Source organism: Telopea speciosissima, chromosome 1 (assembly GCF_018873765.1).
Source record: "Telopea speciosissima isolate NSW1024214 ecotype Mountain lineage chromosome 1, Tspe_v1, whole genome shotgun sequence".
Lineage (NCBI taxonomy): Eukaryota > Viridiplantae > Streptophyta > Magnoliopsida > Proteales > Proteaceae > Telopea > Telopea speciosissima.
In genome coordinates, this window is record NC_057916.1 from 8,215,456 (window position 1) to 8,238,470 (window position 23,015).

The 23,015-nt window shown below is 39.6% G+C and overlaps 1 protein-coding gene across 2 annotated transcripts in view; it reads left to right on the forward strand.

The window, feature by feature from the left end:
- The first annotated feature begins 4,070 nt into the window (after positions 1–4,070).
- The window catches only part of LOC122641316 (general transcription factor 3C polypeptide 3), a 62,784-nt gene continuing 43,839 nt past the window's right edge, over positions 4,071–23,015 (forward strand). For both annotated transcript variants that reach the window (XM_043834519.1, XM_043834527.1), the window contains exons 1-8: positions 4,071–4,412; positions 5,723–5,819; positions 7,573–7,680; positions 10,634–10,815; positions 11,020–11,215; positions 15,386–15,643; positions 15,966–16,112; positions 22,867–22,945. In XM_043834519.1, coding sequence (XP_043690454.1) covers positions 4,087–4,412; positions 5,723–5,819; positions 7,573–7,680; positions 10,634–10,815; positions 11,020–11,215; positions 15,386–15,643; positions 15,966–16,112; positions 22,867–22,945 — 1,393 coding nt within the window. In that variant the 5' untranslated portion in view covers positions 4,071–4,086. The remainder of the gene's footprint in view (positions 4,413–5,722; positions 5,820–7,572; positions 7,681–10,633; positions 10,816–11,019; positions 11,216–15,385; positions 15,644–15,965; positions 16,113–22,866; positions 22,946–23,015) is intronic.

Below are 23,015 nucleotides of genomic sequence, written 5' to 3' on the forward strand. Positions count from 1 at the left end.
ATGATTATCAACATTTGAAACAATTACTTGACATCTCCCGAAACCTTTTCGGACGGTGTTAGTCTGTTGTTATGTTGTTAGTGTTTAAATAAAAATATCTATTATACCTTTATCATCTATTTAATAGAAAACAGTAAAATTAAAATTACCAAAGTACCCTTCTTCTTCTTCTTCTTAACCCTTCATACGAACCCAATCAAAAGGGGATTTTAGAACTAGATGCCCAAATCTTGTGTGTCTGAAGTCCAGGTATTAACTCACCTAAATCGCAAGTCCAGAGTACCTACATCTGAATCTGTACCTGGCGGTAACAATGGAGTTGCAAATCTGTCGTACTGTTGCATTGCAACAGTGGGAGCTTTAGCAACAACAACTTCTTCGATGATGACGAATTTGAAGCCGCTGAAATCCTACTTCAACTGCCGCAGCTGATAGCCCAAGAGAAAAATGGATTTGGTTCTTCGTTTTCGTACTCTTGGGGTGCTAAAAGAAGGCAATCTGCCGCCGATTCAAACCCATTACCTCCTCATCTTACTTCATCTCCACCTCTGCTTTCTAACTCCTACAATAGCAGCAAATCGAGCCTCAAGGTCGAGTCTTCAAGTCCTGTAACCCCTCTTTCCTTCTCTCCCAACGAATCCGATTCCAAGCCCATGGTATATAACAAAAAGAAGATGGTAAGTTGATTCCTCTTCTCCTTCCCTTTTTTTAATCTTCTCAATCGTTCTTTGCTGCGAACGGCTCTGGGTTTTTCTTTTATCTGCCTTTTGTTTTCGCTTCTTTAGTTTCTTGATTTTAAAGGGTTAGGGTTTGCATTCCCCCTGTTTTTATTTCGTTTATCTTGTACTAAATTGTCTTGGATTTCTTTTGCAGACGAAACAATAAATGCTTAAAATCATACAACATTTAGGAGAGAACGCAAGAATACTAAAACAGGTTAATCTGTAGGTTACTATTACAGATTAGACTCTTTTCTATGAAGTTCGCTCCAGAGTATGATCCCTACATCTGAATCTTACGCAAGTCCAGAGTATCTACATCTGAATTTGTTGGCCCTCATATGGTAAGGACCTTCGAACCTAATCAGAGGCTGATTCAAGCTTTTGATGTTGTGTAATCAATTTTCTCCAAGGGGCTGGCGATGCCCTGTTTTTTTGGTTTTTTTGGACAGCTTTGAATGTGAGATTATTTACAATCAGACCATCAGTTATGTCTGATATTTTTGGACATTATTGGCTTACCTAAAAGGCTCCCTCGACCTTAGTTTGGTGTCAATCTGACACCTTGAGTTGCTAATTTTCTGAAACCACCCAAATTCCGGGTTGGTGATTTCAGCCATGGTTGCTGGGTTTTTTTTTTTTTTGGTTGCAGCAGGAAGAAGAAGAAGAAGAAGAAGGGGGGCAAATATGTGACTTCATTACACCTTAAGGGTAGTTTAGGCATTTGTAAAATATTTAACCCATGGTAAGGGTGACTGAGTAACGGACAGGGCTACTTGAAAGAAATGGTAAACTATAGGAGGGGTTCAAGTAATTATCTCAAACATTGGGGAGATGAAGCAAAATGGCCATAGTACAGGGGTGTCTAAGTAATTTTCTCATAATGATATTATGAAACCCCATGTAACTAGTTGATTGAAGGCCTCGAAGGATATCCAATAACTTAGCTTGGTAGATGTTGATAAATGAACAAGCACCAGCCTTTGCAAAAAGAATAGAACCATCTAGGAGTTTGACAATGCAACCATAACCACCTAGCCCATTTCTAAGAGAATAATCACAATTGATCACAAGAACGCCTTGTGAGGGAAGAATCCACTTTTATGAAGAGATATTTTTTTTGGAAAGAAGTGGACTTGAATGCCCCGTTCATTGAAGAAGCTCCGATTGTACGCATTATTGATGACTTTACCATTGTAGTTGTAGAATCTCAATCTGGTATCTCTGATTATGGTGTGTATGATTGTGGTGTGAGATTGGATGGAATTAGAGTGTAACCTGGTGTTTGTGCTCCAACCATATTTTGTAGATAGTGGTACAAAGGCTGTATTTCTTAATGAGTTGAGATGGTTGGTTACCCAAGAAGCGACGAAGCAACCAGGATAATCCATCAGGCCAATTGTTGGCTGGAGATCTTCTATAGCCATTGATTTCGAGGATCTCACGCCAAACGGTGGAACCAAAGTGGTAGGAGCACATGATATGCTTGAAGGATTCCGGGTTTAACAAAAGGCACATTGTTGATCTTGAGAAATGCCCCAGGCAAATAATTTGTCTTTTGTAGTGAGGGCACCTCTCATGGCACGTCAAGCAATAAAGCTAAATCGAGGCATTCGGTTTTTAAACCAGATTAACACATGCCATCCAATGTCGGGGATGATTGGCAAATGGAATTTAAACTGGAAGCTCAAGTGAATGATCCCTTAGGGTGGTAGTTCCAAATCGGGGTGCCTTGGGGGATGCCCCAATGAATCTTGAGGTTGCATATGGTGACCCAAAAGCTTCGTAGGATCAGATCAGGTGGAGGGATGGAGTTCCAAGAGAGATCATACATCACAGAAGACACTTTGTCATCCTTAGATCTATCAAAGGCTAAAGAGATGAGAGTGCTAGACTGAGCAAGAGGGCCGTGATTGATTGAGCCAAGGATCAAACCAAAGGGAGGTATTTTCTTCATCATGAATCAAATAGGAGGTGTTGCGCATAGCAATGGGGCAGGAGAGCAGGATGTGCTTAAGAGTGTGAGAGGCGGCAAGGGGTATGCGCGTAGACCAGATGGAGGTGGAGGAGAACCAACGCTTCTTTACCCAAGTGATCCATAGGTAAGGCTTGTCAGAAATCAGGTCCCATAAATGCTTAGTGAGAGCCGTAGAATTGATGTCAACGAGCCAAGGGATGTTGAGCTCGATCACCTTCAGTGTAAAGGGCAATTAGGATCCTCTAATGCCGAGCTGCCTGTCAGGATTGTGCTGCCCAGACACGGTGCTGCGTACAATGATCGTCTTATTCCCACTTGGACAAGGCACTCGAGCAGGGGTAAGGCAGATATTGCATGCAGCACCGTGTCTGGACAACACGGTCCTACCGAGCAGCTCGGCAGGTAGAGGATCTGGATCCGTGGAAGGGGTGCAAACAGATTTCCAAGCTACGTCTAACTTGCCAATCTTGCGCAGATGGATCTTGATTGCCACATGGCATTTTCAGGGAATCGCTAAATCAGATCGTTCCACATGGCCCGACCCACATAACCTCAATAAGGATCAGTCACGGAAGATACTGATCCGATTCGGATTTTAACCTTTTCAGAAACGGTTATTTCAATTTCGTTCCCTTTTTCTCCAAGCTGTTTGGTTCGAATTCAATTTCACATTCAGGTGATGATTTCGAATTTTTAATGTGTTTGATTGATATGATTTTTACGCGAAATGAATACCGTTCGGCTCTCTCACATCCGAATCCCCTGCCCCACCTCTGCTGGATTTTAAAAAGCCAGCCGTTGGATTTGGTTCGGACACATGTCGAACATCTGTAAAAGGAGCCTCACAACCGTATGGGTGAGGGAACCTTAGAGGGACAAAATCCACCTCTGCTCGTAAACCCCTCCCTTCCCTGCCCTCTCCTTTGCCCCATTCATGCTTAAAAACCCTCCCGCCATTATCCCTGCTCGCAAACCCCTCGCGTTGAAATTGAAATCGCCACTGCTAAGAAGCATCAACAACTTGGAAGCGCCGCCCATCATGATTAGATAAGCATTCGAGAATGGCTGAAAATTGTCGGAGCGAGGCGGAGTATAAGAGGTATGAGTCGGTCGGTATCAAAACCCTATAGAAACTATATATGGGTCTAAGCTTGTCGTCAGTCGCCACTGCGAAGCTGTTTTTCAGTTGTAGGTAAGATTAGCTTCACCCAGGGTCAAGGGGAGTTGGATTTCCAAATCTTAATTCTTTCGTTCTTCTCTACCAAATAGTTGCAGTTAAAGAAAAGGGCGTACGCAGTGCACGAGGCTTGCGCTTTGCTGAGAGACTGTTTACCAATACCAAATAATTTCAACTTCTTAACCAAAAACCCATTCGTGGACTAATTTTTTATGGCGGAAAAAAAGGCTGAAACCAGTGGCTTGCAAGAAGAGGAGGAGGTTTCAATATCTGCCTCTGTGATAAACCCTGAACGAGATGCAGAGGTCGTGGAGGACGAAGAAGAAGGAGAAGAGGAGGAGGAAGAAGAAGACAATGATGAAGAAGGTGAAGAAGATATGGAAGATGGGGAGTACACACTGCGGTTTGAAGGTGAGATGGATCCGTTGGACTTCACGGAGGATGATGCCAATGGATACCAGCCTTATCAGCAATTTGAGCGCCTCGAGTACGAAGCTCTGGCTGAGAAAAAGCGAAAAGCGCTTGCCCAGTCCCAACGGTAATACCATTTCCTCCTGATACAGAACTTAAAGAGTCTATTACACATTCATGTTTGCTTTATTGGGATCAATTTCTGGAAGCTGAAATCGACATAAAGCACCTTTATTGTTTTTCTTGTTATGTTAGGCAGTGAAATACTATGCTTGTTATGTTTTTTATTTACTTGTCATGCTAAAATAAAACTCAAATACTGTGTCTATTATGTAGAATGGTAAGACTTCCTTCTTTCTCCGAGGTCGTTGCCCCTAGAGAGAAAACCAGGCTTACGTTTTTGTACAGAATGACAAAACCGTGAGCTCTATAAATCTATAATGCTTATATAATATAATAATTAAAGAGCAATTACAAGTTTACTCCTAATATCTAGACGGCAGGACTAAACAGTACATAAACAAGTATAAACGAACTATCTCCCCAATATATCTATGTGCTAACACCATAATACTAACACACTTAACAGATTTTGCTAGATCCAAGCCCTAAAAAATTGCACCAATTTCTTCCTCTGGGAGTTGGTCACATCAATGGGGACAGTGTAATTAAGCATCTCATCAGAATTAGGTTTGAAATACTGCCCCAGATACCAGTTTGGCATTGATTGCCTAAAGTACATCGATCAAAATTAAACTGGAAGCTATCTGTGTATGGTGGGATCCAGAATCTTATAATTTCCATGGCTTCAGTCTGGAATGTCTTAATCTCCTCCAATCTCTTATGGTAGAACCTCTTGAAGTTCCTCTATATATGTCAATGGTGGTAGTTCACCAAGGTTCCTGAATCATCATAGACTCCACCACTTGGATATAGTTTCTGTGAGCATTTCTAAGATCATGTTATCCTCTCCCACCTAATGCTCCAATCACCCTTGAGGAGAATAGATCAGTAGAGCCATCTTCCTCTTTGGCTCAGCTGAGGAGGGTGCCATACTCTATTATACTGGTGTCTTTAGAGTTGTCTTGTGTATGCATCTTTTTGTCGTTACAATGAATGATACATAGTTTCCTATTTCAGATATTTAGAACAAAAATTTGCTCAGAAAAGCTTGAGAAAGATTTTATTTTCATCTTATCCTTTTCATAGTTGAAGGAGAGGGTGGTTCTATATTTCATGCATCTAGTTTCAGCATTTATGTTTTTTTTTTTTTTTTTGAATTGAAAAATATTATTCCTTTTTGATAGAAAGACTAGCATGATATGCTTAAAGTAGTATCATCAAATACTTTTTTTTGGGGGGAGAGGTTATGTGGGGTGATAATTAAGTGCCTGTATTGGCTTGCAAGTTGCAATTAATATTAAGTTACCTTGACAGAGATGGATCTGCGAAGAAGCCTAGGCAAGAGGTGCTTGGTGCAAGTATTGCTGAAATTATGGAAGTAATGAACTATATGGGAAGAAAGTCAAGGAAGGTACAATATTCCCTATTTGGTACTTCTAGATTTTCTTTAGACGTCTTGTGTTTGATAATTGGGAAAATATATCTGCACTGCCTGTGTCGATGGGCTATGGTTTTCTGCCATGTGGATTAGCTGATTTGGCTGATCAATACTTTGGGTCCATCTTAAGCATTGGGTTCACCATGTATTTTCAATGATCCTTCTGTTTATAAAGTTTTTAACTGTTTCGACCTTTTTCTCCAAGCTTTACTTCTCATGGAAAATGAATTCTAGCTGAAACTTGTCACATGACTATGGGCTGATTTGGATCATAGGTCCACAAATTTCTTGTGGAAGCTGAGTTGCCATGTGGCAGAAAAACAAGGCCAATGGGAAGAGCCTATATGTACTCGGATATCTGTCTTCCTTTGTAATTTCATTAACAAAGCAAAAAAGATGTGTACAGAGGAGACGGAAGCGAAAGCCCAACTTTATGTGTAACTTATAATTTTATTACGTAAATAAGTGGAAGGAAAATGCAACAGGGTTCGGAAAAGAGAAAGAATGAAAGAGTCAACTACTCTGAAGGAAATAAAATACCACACAACACAACTCTAATGACACCAGTTTCCCTAAGTAATTTGCTGGTCCATATCCATGAATTTTTTTTTTCTTCCGGGTGCTCTCCTAGACACTGGGCGGAGTGGGGTATCTAAACTTACATACATGGTGGGGATATTCTAAATGTAATTGCCAAAGAAATTGTAAGTAGAATAACACTAGCTGTTGGAATTTGTCTTAGGGCTATATGTGAACAACTTCAATATGCAGGGCTTATGTTGAAACCCAAACTAATAAAGTATTATCTTTAAGAAAACGGAAGTGTGTTACGGTCCTTGTGGAAGTTATTACCTTATGTAGTTGTTTAGGGTTTGTGGAAAGAGTGGAATTGGAGGATATTTGAAGATGATTCTAAGTGTTGAATTTGTGTTGATATTGGCCAGTTTCTGATAGATTGGGCTTTGGTTAATAAACAGTTTGTTGACTTGATAGGAATTCTTTTTCTTTTATTTGGTATTCCTTGCTTTATGGTTGATTTTATGCAAATTATATAAATAACTTTTGATTCTTGGGAGGGGAAGGGGAGATGAATGTCATATAACGTGTAATTAAAATTAAATCTTCTTGATGCAAGGTTTATATGGTTTCTTGTTAATGCTTAACCAAAAAAGGAAGTAGAACAAGGGAAGAAAAAGCTGCTGGAAATGCTGTTGAGATGGATGAGAGAACCCAAAATAAGCCAAGGGAGATCAATTCTTATGTCTCAGTGATTTTTAAAAGCAAAAAGGAATAAAGGAAAAGCATAGAAAATGTCTCCAGGTTGCCATTGAGTGAGAATTGGTTTCTTTCAGCTAACAACAATCATGGCGTCAATGAAATAAGTGATAGGACTGGATGTGATCATAAACCTGTCAAGCATTGACAAAAGAAATGCTATTCATTTTCTTTCAGCTAACAGCAATCATTCTTCCTTTGGTCTGTATATTCTTTATTTATACCTATTACATTCCCTTCTCTCTCTCTCTCTCTCTCTCTTTCTTCTTTGTTTTAGTGCTTCCCATTGGCTTCTGTTTACTTTTCTTTTTTATTTTCTCGTAAAGTTTTTATTTTAACAATTTTGTAAAAAGTAAATCTTCAATACCTTTGACTGTTTAACACAAGATGTATGACATGTTTCAAATGTTATCTGTGTTTGGAGGATGAAGGCTAACTTTAATTTATGCAGCCTAAGAAAAGGGGAAGGCGGAAGGGATCGAAAAATAAGCTTAGCCCTGAAGTCACTAGGAAACTTGGAGATGCTACTCTTCATTATGCATTTGGCCGTTATGAAGAGGTAAGATGTTTATTAGTTTCCCATTTTGCTGTTGGGTGCTTCATGATTCTGTGTGAGTCAAACTCTGATGGTTGAAGTTGCATGGGTTGTTTATACATTCAATTTTTCCTAAATGCTAATATGGTTTTATTTATTTACCTTTTTTTTAATGATTAGATACTGTAGATTTTTTTATCCAAGAGAATAGGAGACAACAAAGACAGGAAAATAGGGTAAAAGGAAAAAAAATAAAATTGTGGCCCTCTTAATTCATCAGAGAAAGGATAGTTGCAGAAATATTTTAAAGTGCTCTTTTTTTTCCTTCTGATTTTTAGGCAACAAATGTTCTATTAAGGCTCACGATATGGGATTGAGGGAGTATGAAGCTTTCTTAATAGGTGTCTCATCGGTTATTCTCTTGATTCTGTACTATCACTTGTGCAGATCAAGAGATGGGTGTTGGTTAATTTGAACTATCGTTTCAAAACCAGACCGAGCCTGTGGTCGAACTGAAAAACAGGGCTGAGCCTCTTTTCAGTCTGGTCCCCACTAAGAACTACCCTCTTAAAAAACCTGTAAAAAACTGGACGGTTTTTGAAAACCGTCTGGTTCGGTTCTCCGGTTTGTCATTATTTAATTATTTTCTCCTTTAGTCAAAACCATAGTTCTTTCAGTCAAAACCGGCTTGAACTTGCCCAAACTGGAACCGGGCAGCTTTTCGGTTTGCCCTAGGGTCGGGTTTTGAAAACTATTATTAAAACACACCCTCTGTTCTGATTTATTGTTGCAGTGGTGGAACCATTTTTTTTCAAAAAGTTTGCCTTGTAGTTGAAGGCATTACAAGTCCTTTGTGGTGGGGCCAAAGCGTAGTTCAAAAGGAGCATCTCTTGGTTTGTAGTAACCTACTTTTTTCTCAGCCAGAGAGATAATACTTTGAGCAAAAAAGGATCTCAATATGTGCAACCACACTGCAAGCTTGGTACTACGTTATTTTCACAATAATTGGAGATATTTATGGAAGCTTCATCAAGGGAATCTATGCTGGAAAAGGTTCAATGTGATAATTATTTTTGGTGTGGCATTTCCATTTTTGATAATTTCTCCAAGTATAACAATCGACCAGGGGGGGGGGGTTGTGCAGCGTCTGGAGTTATAATCAAAGCATGTGCCTACTTCAATTTTGGATAATTCCTTGGCTTCAGTCCCTTTTCTTAATTGTTGATATGCTCCATAGATATACTCAGATTTCCTATTTTCTGTCCTATATTAGTTTCCTAAGCATATCGCACCCTACATCCGTCATTTGTGCAGTCACTGGTGGGCTCCTCATGGTTCTTGTCATGCATGACAAGGTGGGGGCAGGTGCAGTCAAGTTTTGGGGATGAGTACCATCCTTAGGTTAGAGACAACATCACACTTGCAGGTTTGGTCGAGCCATTGGTAGGTTTAAAGCTGGTGGGCATACAACTCTAAAGGCTGGGGTAATACCTGATCCACCCTCTGAACTCTAATCTTCAATGAGAGTAGGTTCCCTTTTGCTTGGCCAGTTTATTCACCAATTGCCCAGTGGGCTCCCTTGATTGTTGGGCCCACACCCAAGAAACCGTTAAAGCCATAAAGGTGTTGCCAGCCCAAACATTATGCATGTGGCCACCTAGCCAGAACTTTTATTCATCCCTCAAAAATAGCCAACTTGAAACTTGATCGAATTTCAGAAGTAGTTTATCCTGGCTCCAAGAAGGAAAATGGCAATGTTCAATTGTTTTGTTGTCTTTGCCTTGGGAAGGTGGTCACTTTTGTGGTATTCACCTCAGGAATAGGAGACTCCTTGTAAATTTCAGCATCTTACATCCTTCCAATCTTATTGTGCGATGTCTCAATTTCAGCTGTTTTGGGTACCCTACATGATGTTGCAACCTACTCAGGATTGCATATCAATAGGGTTAAATCCTCCATTATTTTCTTTTGGGGGGGAGGGGGAGTGTTACCCAAGACAGCAGGCTGCAAATTTTGGAATTAACAGGATTTGTTGGCACTAAGTTACCTATTTGGTACCTTGGTGTTCCTTTTTTTTAGGTAAATTGAAGGTTGATAATTTCTCTCCCCTCTGTGACATGGTGCGGAAGAAACTTGAAGGCTGGAAAGCTTGCTTCATGTCATATGCATGTTGGCTGCAACTTCCCAATTCTGTGCTCCAAGGAGAGGGTATATATTTTGGTCTAGGCTTTTTGGCTTGTCAGTAAGGCAATCAACAAGCGTGAATCTGTTTTCGCCAATTTCTTACTGTTGGGTCCAAGTCTGGAAAAGAAGACACACTTTATTGCTTCGGATTCAGTATGCAAGCCAAAGGAGAAAGATGGACTTGGAGTGAACCGGATAAAGGATATGAATCTTGTGGGCATTATTAAACAAGTTTGGTAGATTGCTTCTAAAAAGGATAGTCTATGGGTAAAATGGGTGCAGCATAAATATTTGAAGAATGAGTTGACCTGGACTGAAAAATTATCTGGTTCTTTATTGCAAGCCCTTCTTAATCCTTGGCAAGTTTCTTTTGAATAATTATGCCATATGTTACCTTAATATAACTTAACATGAAGATGCCAAATCTGAAGCTGACCCTAAGCCAGCCAGGTTTTTACAGGTTTCGACGTGTCCAATCCCAATCTGGTCTAGATTCCATCCAGGATGGGATTGGGTGTTCCCAACTTGATCTGAATTTGACAAGACACAATTCAATCCTTCTTTATTTTTATTCTATGTTTAAAGAACGTGATGAACTGTCAGTTTTTCCCAAGCTTTTCTTATTACTGAATCTTAATCAGCTTAATGTTCTGGTTGAGTTTGGTCTTGACATTTCCTTGCCCACCAATTTTAACCTTCTGGATCTAAAACCTGCATATATACTGGCCTTCTTAATGCTAATGGTATTGACATGAAGGTACTTGATGCAGTCTGAAAGTAACTTGTGCTGTAGGCCATTAGTGTACTCAAAGAGGTTGTTCGGCTTGCACCAAATTTGCCTGATTCATACCATACACTTGGCCTTGTTCATAACGCAATTGGGGACAAAAAGAAAGCATTGAACTTTTACATGATTGCTGCACATTTGTCACCAAAGGATCCCTCTCTCTGGAAACTGCTTTTCACCTGGTCCATGTGAGTGTAATTTGATTTGCCTGATGCAAAACTAGCTCATGCATGCTGAAACTTGTCTTAGATGTATAATATTTTCTGGCTTTAACTTCCTAAAATGTTCTTTTTTGTATACATTGTTGAGTATATAAATACTGCTTCTGTTTTTAAGTATGGGGAAAAAATGGCATATCTTCTGAGTTCTGTTGGTATTTTTTTCTGTTGTAGAGAGCAAGGAAATACTGGTCAGGCCAGGTATTGCCTCTCTAAAGCTATAACAGCTGATCCAGAGGATATCAGTCTTAGGTTTGATCGTGCATTGCTTCTTATTGAGCTTGGGGATTATCAAAAAGCTGCAGAATCATATGAGCAAATATTAAAGCGAGGTCCTGAGAATGTTGAAGCACTCAAGATGGCTGCAAAGGTTTTGTATTTTAGTTCATTCGACTCTTTTTCCTTCATATGACTATGGGTTTTTGTTGTGCTTTTCTACTTCTTGGATTACTTGTACCATACTTTACAATGTGGCCTTTTTGTATGATGATAGACCATTTTTGTTGACGCAATTTGCATCTACTGATGCATCATTTTTACCTGTTATCATTAGATCTTTATGCATCTTGTTGCAAGCTTGCATCACTTTATTGGTTTAAGCCTTCAAAGCATGACCATTATGATACATTTCCAGTGATGCTATATTTTTCACCTTTTCTTTTGAACTGGTGACAGAAAATGAATGATAACACCAGTATGGTCCTATACTGGATACATTTTGGTTGCTAGATTTCATTGTGCTAGCGCGTTACTGACATTGTCTTTTTGGCTTGCTTGGGATGCATCCTTGTCCTTCCTTTTTTGTTGGTGAACAAGAAATAAAAAAGGCAAAAGGAATGCTAAACACCTTGGGCACCTTGACAAACCCAAAGAACAGGATCTCTACCACCATTTGACATACAACTTTTGCCCCTTTTGTCCCCCTGAGAGAAAGTTGAGGAGTTGAGGCCTTTGCCCATGGGGCTTGGTAGGTGTATTCCTCATATCTCTCCCTGAAGATGCAAATGCTGACCCATCAATTTGAAGGAGCTAAAAGAGGTAGGGCCAGGCCTAAAATGACTATTGGAGAAGTGGTAAGAAAGGACATGCATGTGGTAGGACTCGATCCGAGTGTGACTGCTGATAGAGTTGTTTGGAGGACAAGAACCCGTGTAGCCGACCCCTTGTAGGGGGATGTTCCTGGGATGCTGCTTTGACTACTGCTTAGACTTTTTTGTTTAGTAATTTTATTTTATCTTTTTTACTTCCTTCTACTTCTCTTTTTTCTGTTACTGGCATGACCTCTTCGGATCCATGTAGCCGACCCCATTTAGTTGGGATAAGGTTATGGTTGTTGTTGTATGTGATTCAGTTCACTCTGTAGGCTTATGTGATTCAGTTCCCTCTATGGATTTGATTTGCTTCAGGGTAGGCCATCCAAGACTTCGGAGACTCCATTTTCCAGTTCCTCGGAGATACTAATAGCCTGCTCACAGCCTTTGATGACCCCTTTGCTATTTACTTCCTGGCCAAAATTTTCCTATTTCTTGCAATATTCGATAGGGCTTTGCTTCCAGCTTTGGGTTACCCCAGCCAGCATTGAGATCATTTTCCCCAAGAGGGTCTGTCAGGCAATTCTCTACATGGTAGCAGTCAATAAAACTTCTCCACTGGGCATAGTCATTGAGGAACCACGATTTGGTTGTGGTTCATTGGGGTTGATAGAGCCGAGTCAACGGCTTTCCCACCCTTTGATTCAATAAAGATTGATGGTGACGAAAGGCTCGTAGCTTCACCACTTATCTCAACGGATAAAGGTGATCAGTCTTCGCTTCATCGATTTGAATTTAAATTCAGATTTGAATTTAAACTCTTGTTGAGATCCCTCATCTTTCTTGGTTTATTTATAAGGAACCAGTACCTAAGTGACTTCCTAGAGGAATAATGGAAATTGTGGAGGAGGGCTGACCCGTAGACTGTCCATTAATGGTGTTCTCTTGGGATAAAATGGGTGTAGGAAGCCAAATGTCTCAGATCTCTGAGATGGACCGGAATTAGGGTGTAAATTAGCACAATTGCCTTGACGCTGTAAGAGGTTGATTGTGATTGTTAGGGACATCCATGTTAATGTCATTGTACTCTCCAATCAGGATGCATGCGACTGCGAGAAAATCATTCTTGATGATTGTAGCTACAGAGGACCAATAGGAAATCCCTCATAATCCATTTTGTCCACCATAAATTATTCTAGTTTGACTTTAAGTGCCACATGCACTGCAGACAGAGCAATCAATGTATATGACCAGGGCCATGAAGGGGAAGCCAGAAGACATCAGCCTAGTATTTACTCAATGAAGTAATGTAGAGCCAACTAGAAGTAGTCAACCATAGCAGAAATAAACCCAGGCAGCAAACAAACTACTATTGGCAGACGAATTAGGGCTTGTAAAACCAGAATTTAAGAGTGACACGGAGATCTGAAACTAGCCAACTGATGGGGCTGAAACTTAGGTCGAGTGTGGGTCCAACAGTGAGGAATAACTCTCCAAAGTAGGGCCAATTCTGATGGCCTGATGTAAAGATATGCTAGATCACAGATTTAGAAAGTCGAAGATGAAATTAGAAGTTTTAGAGTTTCAGACAAACCAGTCACCAATCGGATATCAGATTTGGAATGAGATAAGAAGATGATGACAGAAAACAGTGCTCCAAAAATCAATGAAATCCGATAGCCTGAAGTTGGAAATCAGAATTTGCAGCAACCAAAGCTTGGAAAACAAGCAACTCAAGTCTTCAACAGGAGAAATCATATTCTAATCAATGCTGTGATCTGATCCTTCTTCAACAGAGATCGAATGGCACTCTTGAAGGGCTGAATCTAGTCACCAGATCTGATGAAAAAATACTTGAACCTTCCATAGAAATTCAAGCAGTTGTTCAATCTTCTAGAGCTCAGCTAGGGCAGGAATTAGGTCTTGAATGTGAAAATCGATGGAAGGGGGATTGGGAAAAGAATGGGTATCTCATCCTAGGCCTCTCACCTATCCTATCTCAGGACTTCAACAATGCTTTAAGCAAAATCTGTATTCATTCAATCGTGGGGGCTCTCAAGAGCTGTTACATATATATAGCCTTTAGACTGAATAAGAAAATCTAAAAATCAAAGTCTAATTACGATTCCCAACAATGATAGGATTCCAATTAGAATTACAAGTCCAAATAGAAGTCTAAATAAGACTAAATAAAAGGCTAATTAAAAGTCTAATAAAACCCTGACCTACATCCCACGATTTAGTGCTGGTGTAGGGGGAATCCCTACACCTACACTACTGCTGCGCTAGGGAGGAATCCCTACACCTGCGGCTGGTCTTTTTGGACAGCCGAGATACATCATGAAGTTCCTCTCTAATCCAGACAAAAGGAATTCCAAGTGTCCAGCATAAACTAATAACCATAATATTTCACACCTTAAGGCTGGGGATTAAGAAGTTGGGAAAGGGAAGCCCTTTTATGCTTGATTGATATGTTTATGGATCTTGAACCTTTTACTAGTTCAAGAGAAGTTTGGATTCCAAGAAAGTGGACATTCCTAAAAAAATATGCATTAGAAGTGTGGGACGAGATCTGTTTTGTCTTTTATGTCTTTGAGACTCTTTTCACTCTTATCAGATGGGGAACCAAATGAATTGTGGCTGTGGGCAGTGGGCATGGAGCTTCTGATAGACATGAACCCCTTATTCTTTTCTCAACTCTGATAACAAAAGAGGTATGGGAGAGTGAGGGGTGGGCATTGGCATATGAAATTCCTTTCCTAGATTGTTCCTTTGCAACAGTTACAGCCATTTTAAACATGTCTGATTGTTTCATTAAATCAGATCCATGTGGTTCCCTGATTTTTTAGTTAACCACTACTGTGACCCTTTGTTGGGTTATTTGAGATTGTTGCCACCCATTTTTATTTTTTTTTCAATGGAACAGAACACTAGTTAATTAACTTGAAAAAAAGTTTCCCTTCATGTTACTTGAGGCGTATGGGATTCAAACCTTCACCAATAGATTGGAGTCATATTCTCAAGTAACATCTCGCGATCCTCGTCAAATGCATGAACTGGGCAGTAGACATGCTCCATCTAATTTGCTCCAGCCGAATCTTTCATGTTCCAAAAAGGATATGTAAAACAAGTTTTAGCATTTATTTAGTTTTTTTACCCTATTTGTATGTCTTCTTTGTATTTTATTTGTTCTTCAAGGTTATTTCTCTTCTAAAACTTCTAAGAATTTTGTACAAGAACTCAAAATATTGGAGCAGGTTTGTTCTGATTTCTCTTCATAGTGAATGCCATCGAGTTAAACATATTCATTTAGTGCTTCTATCATTCTGTTTTAAAGTTCATGAATTATGTAATACAATATTACAATGGTATTTCATTGCTAACTATGCTGTATATTCTTCCGTACTCTTAGGTTCTGAAACACCATCTATGATGCTCAAAGTTTAAACCAGCACATTTTATGCACCTACCACAGGATTTGACTTTGCTTTCTTTCCCTTTCTTTCCAGATGTTCCAAAAATGTGGTCAGTATGAACGAGCTGTTCGAATTCTGGAGGATTATATGAAGGATCATCAGACTCGAACTGATTTGGATGTGGTTAATCTTCTAGTTGCCATACACATGAAAAATAATTCACATGTTGAAGCTCTTCAGCAGATTGATCATGCACGTTTGGTTTACCACTCTCGAGAGGAATTCCCATTACATCTAAATGTTAAGGCTGGAATTTGTGAAATTCATCTGGGTAATTTGGACAAGGCCGAGGTTTGTTGCATCTCACTTGTAACTTAGCTAACTGCTTATCCATTGTGTTTGACATTCACTCATTTCTACTGTTGCACTAATATTTTTTCTCCTTTTTTTTTAAAGCTTTATTATGGACTTCTAGCATTTATATACATACTTCTTGCTTATAGTGGTTGTATTGACATGTATCTCTGCATATGTGACATTTGGACATTCGCTTTAAGTATTAATCAAGGCTCAGATGCATGTAGTTGCGGATGCATTCATACTGGATTTGTCTTTGATAATAGGGTTAAAAATACTTCCACCATCTTACTGAATATTGTTAAATGCTTTCTAGATTCTTTTCAGGGATTTGCAAAAGGAGCATACTGATGATCATCCTAAGTTGATTAGTGATGTTGCTGATTCATTTATGAATCTTGGTCAGTATGAATCTGCATTGAAGTATTATTGCATGCTTGAAGCAAATGGTGGAAATGACCATGTAAGTAGAACCACAAAATGATTACTTGCTTTGTCTTTTTTCTTTATGTTGGGAGGGGGGGGGGCTGTGGTGGTAGTACTGGGAGAGGGGATTATACAGTAACAAGATATAGTTACACTTTATATTTTTGTTGTTGCTTGCATTATATTATTTGTTAAAGTTGTTGACCTTGTACTCGCCATGGATTGCATTTTTGGAGTCTCCTTACTCGGTTGCAGATTGCTAACATGGTTAGGCATGTTTGGAATTGATATTGTACTTACATAATTTGATTGGTTTGGAAAAAGGATAATGTTTTTAGTAGTTATATTGACATCAATAGGTATTTGTTCTTCTCAATCTGCAACAGCAAAATCTCATTCATTAATTCATAACTATAAGTCTATAACTTAAGTTCTGAGCTTGTAAGTGATATGTTCTAGGGTAGATAAAATAAAGATTAAAAGAACACAATATCCACATGACACTACAAAACCTTCTTCCTTGAACTGCATCAGTAAGCTTTTACAATGTAGCCCTAAGATACAAAAGCAAAGGTATTGTATTGGTCGGGCGATTTTAAGAGACGTATAGTAACGTGTCGGAGATACGTATCGAACGGTGCAGAAACGCATGAAAATGGTCAAAATACATATGGAAATACACTTTTGGAAACAAAAAACAATATAAACAAGCAATATATAACATATATCATGCATAAACACTTAAATGGAGAATAATGTATAACCAGACAAGTGCGTTAAATTGAAATTGTTATAAATGATGAGATTTCTTACATGTAGAGTCACTCTATACCCATGAAGAATCATGGATTTGAGTTTAAATCCTGGCAAATGTTCAACTTTGATGCATCTAATAGATTAGTTTAACCTAAATGAATGGATTTATAGCAAAAAACAGAACTAAAAAGCAAGATTTGAAGAAAAAAGTCAAAAGTTTTTAAAAAAATCTACCTTTCCCTACAAAGTCCCCTTCAATCTTTGATTTCAGCTTGTTGGATGATGTAAAGGGTGATGTTTTTCCACTTCCTGATTCGTTTTCAAGTGTTGAATGGAAGCCCTAAGTTGATTTGTGTGAAGAATCGAGTTTATAACCAAGTTTTCAAGGTTTTCCAAGTGGCTGGAGAGTGTTTTTTCCGCCTTTGCTGTTTCTGGGTCGAGTTTATGACCAAAAAGACTTTAAGTGGTTTGTATCAAGGGTATAGATACAATCGATACGTATTAAAGCCATACATGTTGGAAATGAAGTACGTATTGTGCGTATTGTATCGACCCGTATCGGCCAATACAATATGATACACTCATTACACTTTAATTTTTTTAAAAAAAAAGAGATGTATTAGATCGATACCTGCCGATACCGATACGTATCGGCCGATATGATACGATATGGACCGATACTTTAAACCCTGCTTTTGACTAATTGATCACATCCTCTCTTTATTTATAATAGATGAGAGAACATTCTATAATAGGTAGAAGGACAATAATACCCCATGGACGGAAATACCCTTGAACCCATTTTGACAACACTCCCCCTTAAGTTGGTGCATAAATGTCAAACATGCCCAACTTGCTACCAATGGATACAAATTTTTTACTATTAATACTCTTAGTAAGAATATTGGCTAACTGATCTCTAGATTGAACAAATGGAATGCATATTACTCCTTGCTCCAGCTTCTCCTTGATGAAATGACGATCAATCTCAATATGCTTGGTACAATCATGTTGCATTGGGTTGTGAGCAATATTTATTGCAGATTTTTTCTATCGTAGTATAGGCTTATGGGTAGCTCAATAGAAATACATAAATCTTGAAGAAGTCCTTACAGTCACAGCCCATAGGAGCTCACAAATACCATGGGCCATAGCCCAAAATTTTGCCTCTGCACTAGATCAAGCAACTACAGATTGCTTCTTGCTCCGCCAAGTCACTAAATTCCCACCAACAAAAGTGCAGTATCCCGAGGTAGAACTCTTGTCATCCGGACATCATGCCCACTCTGCATCAGTGTAGGCCTCAACTCATAAGTGATGATGGGAAGAAAAGAGAACAAATTTCCCGGGAGTAGACCCCAAATATCTCAAGATCCTGTATGCTGCCTATAGGTCAATGGAGTGAGGATCATGCATATACTAGCTCACAACACTAACAACAAATGCTATATCAGGCTGTGTGTGTAACAAGTATGTCAACCAACCAACCAGTCTCTGATAGCTGCCCTTATCTATAGGATCTCCATCTTTACCTTTTAGATGGGTATTAGGTTCCAAGGGGGTATCTGAAGGCTTGCACCCCAACATTCCTGTTTCAGACAACAGGTCAAGAGTATACTTCCGTTGTGAAAGGAAGATACCTTGAGCTGAATAAGCTACCTCAATCCCGAGTTTTCCAAGACCCTTGATCTCAAACTATGTTCCCAAATAGGTCTTCAACTTACTTATCTCATCAACATCACTTCTAGTAATGACAATGTCGTCTACATAGACAATCAACATTGTGATATGCTGGTCTCTCTTCTTGATAAACAAAGTATGGTCAACATCACTTTGTTTATAACCAATCGACACCATCGCTCTATGGAAACGTCCAAACCAAGCTCTTGGTGACTATGTTAGACCGTATAGAGCTTTCTTGCGACAACATACTTTGCCTTGAGTTTCTTTAGCAGCAAAACCCGGAGGAATCTCCATGTATACCTCCTCTTCAAGTTCCCCATAAAGAAAAGCATTCTTCACATCTAATTGTTGAAGATCCGAGCCTTGGTTAGTTGCACATGAGATGATAACTCTGATAATATTCATCTTTGCGATAGGAGCAAATGTTTCTTGATAGTTGATCCCATGTGTTTGAGTGAATCCTCTAGCAACTAGTCGAGCCTTATATCTTTTCACTGTCCCATCTGCCTTGTGTTTGACAGTGAAGAACCATTTGCAACCAACCGATTTCTTTCCTGGAGGAAGACTCACCACATCCCACGTATCATTTTTTACCAGTGCCTTCATTTCTTCATTCATTGCATCTTTCCAGCATGAATTGGCCATTGCTTCCTCCGAAGTGTTAGGAATGGAAACAAAAGACCAAGAGGATACAAAGGCATGGTGAGAGAGTCATAAAAAACGACTGAAATGGGATGCTGAGTACAAGTTCTACGGGGTTTACGAATAGCAATCGGTAAATCTAGACTTACTAGGAGAAGTAGGTGAAGGACTTGGATCAGAGAGCGACTACTGGTTAGGTGCAGTGGTGGTGGTGTTGTCAATTTGCTTCTGTTTGTGCCACGTTCATCTGGTAAAAACCATCAAGGTATCTGATCTCCTAGTCTCCCCCTAGACCATAGATTACTCCTGTTCGTGTCACGTTATTCCATCCTCGAGTTCAACTAAAGTGTCTTCTACCATGGGAACATCGAGAGAAGTAATCAAAGGCACCTCTTCACTTGTAGATTCCCCTTGAAGAGGAACAAGAGATGTAAAATACGCCTCTGTCTCCCGAAAAACAACATCACTTGTATCCCTTCTGTGTAGCAGAATAACCAAAAAAATGCAGTGCAATCCATTGGGATCAAATTTGCCATGAACATGGTGGTTTCAAACAAAACAACACACCCAAAAACTTTAGGAGGCACCACAAAGGTGGAAGAACTAATAATACTTCAATGGGACAGCGTCGCAACAAGATGACAACACTCGAGAAGGCAGCCGATTAATAAGGTGTGCGGCCAGCAGTATAGCATCACCCCAAAATTGGGGGGGGGGACATGCATGGAAAACATTAGTGATCTGGCTACCTCCAAGATATGCCGATTCTTCCTTTCGGCAACTCCATTCTGAGCTGGAGTGTCTACACAGGTCTTCTGGTGGATAATACCATGGTGGGACAAATATTTCTGAAATGAGCCATTACAATATTCCATCCCATTGTCTGACTGGAGAATCTTTACTTTGGCATCAAATTGGGTTTGAACCATTTTGTGGAATATTTGAAAAGAAGAAAATACATCACATCTCTGGTGCATAAGATAAACCCAAGTGGTACCACTAAAACAACCAATGAAAGTTATAAACCACCTATTACTGGAAGTAGAAACGCAACGGGACGGACCCCAAACATCAAAGTGAACTAAACTGAAAGGAACCAAACTACAATTATCAAAAATAGGATAATTTGCCCGAGTTTGCTTTGCAATTGAGGTCCTGTGTAAGACTATTGATAGAAAGTAAGTAGAAAACTTGGGACCATGCAAAATAGAAGATAAAGATAGAGATGGAGAACATTTAATGGTACCCTTCCTAGAAATAGAGGAAAGAGAACCATGAGCCACACGAACTTTGGTGTTACCTAATAAAGGAGTGTATTGGGAAAACTGAAGGGGAGAACCAGTCATGTGATTGGTAGCTCTTGAGTCAATTATCCAAGAATCAGAGACTACAGAGGAGCTATGGCCACAGAAAAAAAATACCTGAAGGGGTAGAATAGGTAGACGGTTCAGAATTCCCTAGCGGGGAGGTGGCCGAAGCTGTAGATGGAGCCTGTTAAGAAGATGAGTCCAATTGAGTTACCAGGTTACGTAGAGTATGGAGAACTTCGTGAGAAATAGATTGGTCAGCAACAACAGTGTCTTCAGATGAAGTATGATGAGCTCTAGCAGAAGAAGGACAACTTTGTCCGCGACCCCAAGTATCTATAGGCCGCCCATGTAATTTCCAACACTTCTCACGGGATTGCCGTTCCTTGCCACAATAGTCACACTTCACAGAAGCACGATCAGACGTAGGACGATCACTAGTACCACGTGAGAGTCCACCACGGGATGAATTTTGAGAACTGGTGGAAAGGGCTGATTGTTCCTGAGAAACTGGGTGAACCATGGAATTACGTCGATTATCCTCTGATTGCACCATGGCATAAGCCTGCTCAAGTATTGGGAATGGTTCCCAATTTAGGAAATGAACCCGAATCTGATCAAACTCAATATTATGGCCTGCGAGAAAATAAAAAGCACGAACACCATCTTCCCATTTCTTAGAAGCAGTTGCATCAGTCTCACAGGTAGCGGATAAGATCCATTAAAATCTAACTGTTGCCACATGCTATGCAAAGTGGAATAATACTGAGAAAGAGATAACTCCCCTTGTTTTGTAGCATGAATCTTCTTGCGAAGTTCATAACACTGGGCAGCATTACCGATCTGAGAATATGTATCTTTGTCTGTCTTCCAAAATTTGGCTGCGGTGTCAAGAAGTAGATAGCCCCCGACTGTAGTAGGATCCATGCAGTTGATGAGGTAGGACATCACCAGAAAATTTGAAGTCATCCATTTTTCTTGAGCAGAACCAGCAGCAGTAGGTAAACAACTACTCTGGTAAGAAATCCGGAAAGCCCACGAGCACCAACCGCAAGGTAGCAAGATCGCGTCCACATCAAATAATTGCTCCCATTTAATTTAATGGAGCTAGTAGGGAATGGAAGAAGATCTCTTTGATTGACTCCTTCCTGTCCAGTAGATGCAGAGGAGATCTTGGAATCACCCATAGTTGCTGGTTAGAGAAAAATCACATATTCATCAACGCTTCGTGGATCTGAAGAAGAACATCACCCTCTGAAAATCAAAGGCTAATCAGACCATGGAATAGGTAAAGAATCCTTTGGTGGGAGGAAAAAAAATTCACCACCAAGGGTGAAACTGAGAGAGAACCGAGAGAGGTGGAGCCACTAGAAGACGGAGGCAGCGGCAGTAAAAGGTGTAGGTGGCGGAGGCGGTGTTAGAACCAAGAGGGGAAGGGAGTGATGGCGATGGTGGTGAAGGGTGCTTGTGGCACCAAAGCCGTGAAGAAGAAAGAGAAAGAGAGACGATGGAGAAAGAAAGAGCCTAAGGTTTCGTGATGAGAACCATTAGGGTTCAGATCCTGAAGTGGATCCCCGTTCTGATACAATGTGGAGAATTGAGAATAATGGCTTGTGATTAATTGATCACAGCCCCTCTTTATTTATAATAGACGGAAGAACATTCTAGAGTAGGTACAAGGGACAATAATACCCCTAGGACAGAAATACCCTTGAACCCATTTTACAACAATATGCAAAAACCCTCTATGCAAATGTCTTATCAGTAATCAATCACCAGTCAAGGAAAAGCAACTGGGACCAAAGAAGTCTCTGGAAACATCTCTGAATTCCATAGTTGCAGGAGCTCAATCAAATTTTAAGATCCAATAGCAGCACAAAATTTTATGGAAAGATCTTGAGTGGTCTTAAAACAGCTTCCACAGAAGAGCACCTTTGTTGCTATTCACCAAAGGACTTCTGACCCAATGCGTAACCTTTGTTTCACATACCAACAGGCCCATGAAATATTCACAAACCATCTCTGTCATAATGCAGTCCAAGGGAACATGTGAAGCGGATTCTTCTTCCTCCTAACACATATAATATCTATTGTCCCAGCTATTAACCCCTTGACTGTAAGTTGTTCAGTGTACGAGCCTTCTCAAAGGCTACTGGCCCACTACCCTTGACTGTAAGTTGTTAATCTTGTAATTTTGTAAGCTCAAATCCTCATGTTATCAGTAGTTGTTTATTTTCACTTGCATTTTGAATGACTAGATTCTTTTTTTTATTTTTTATTTTTCTTGTTCCTTACATCATCTGTAGCTGTCAAAATTTGCTGTGTTTTTTGTTGGTTTTATTGCATTATTTTAGGTTGATGAGCACTACTAAAGAGTACTTATTTGATACCAAACTTTTCCAGGGCTTCTTACATTTTAAAATTGCTCAGTGTTACTTATCATTGAACAGAAGAGTACAAGCTATTCCATTTTTCCATAGAGGTGAGTCAGACTTTGAGTTTAGGAGTTCTGATGAAGCCAAAATTTTGGCAATGGGATATGTAATTTTAAT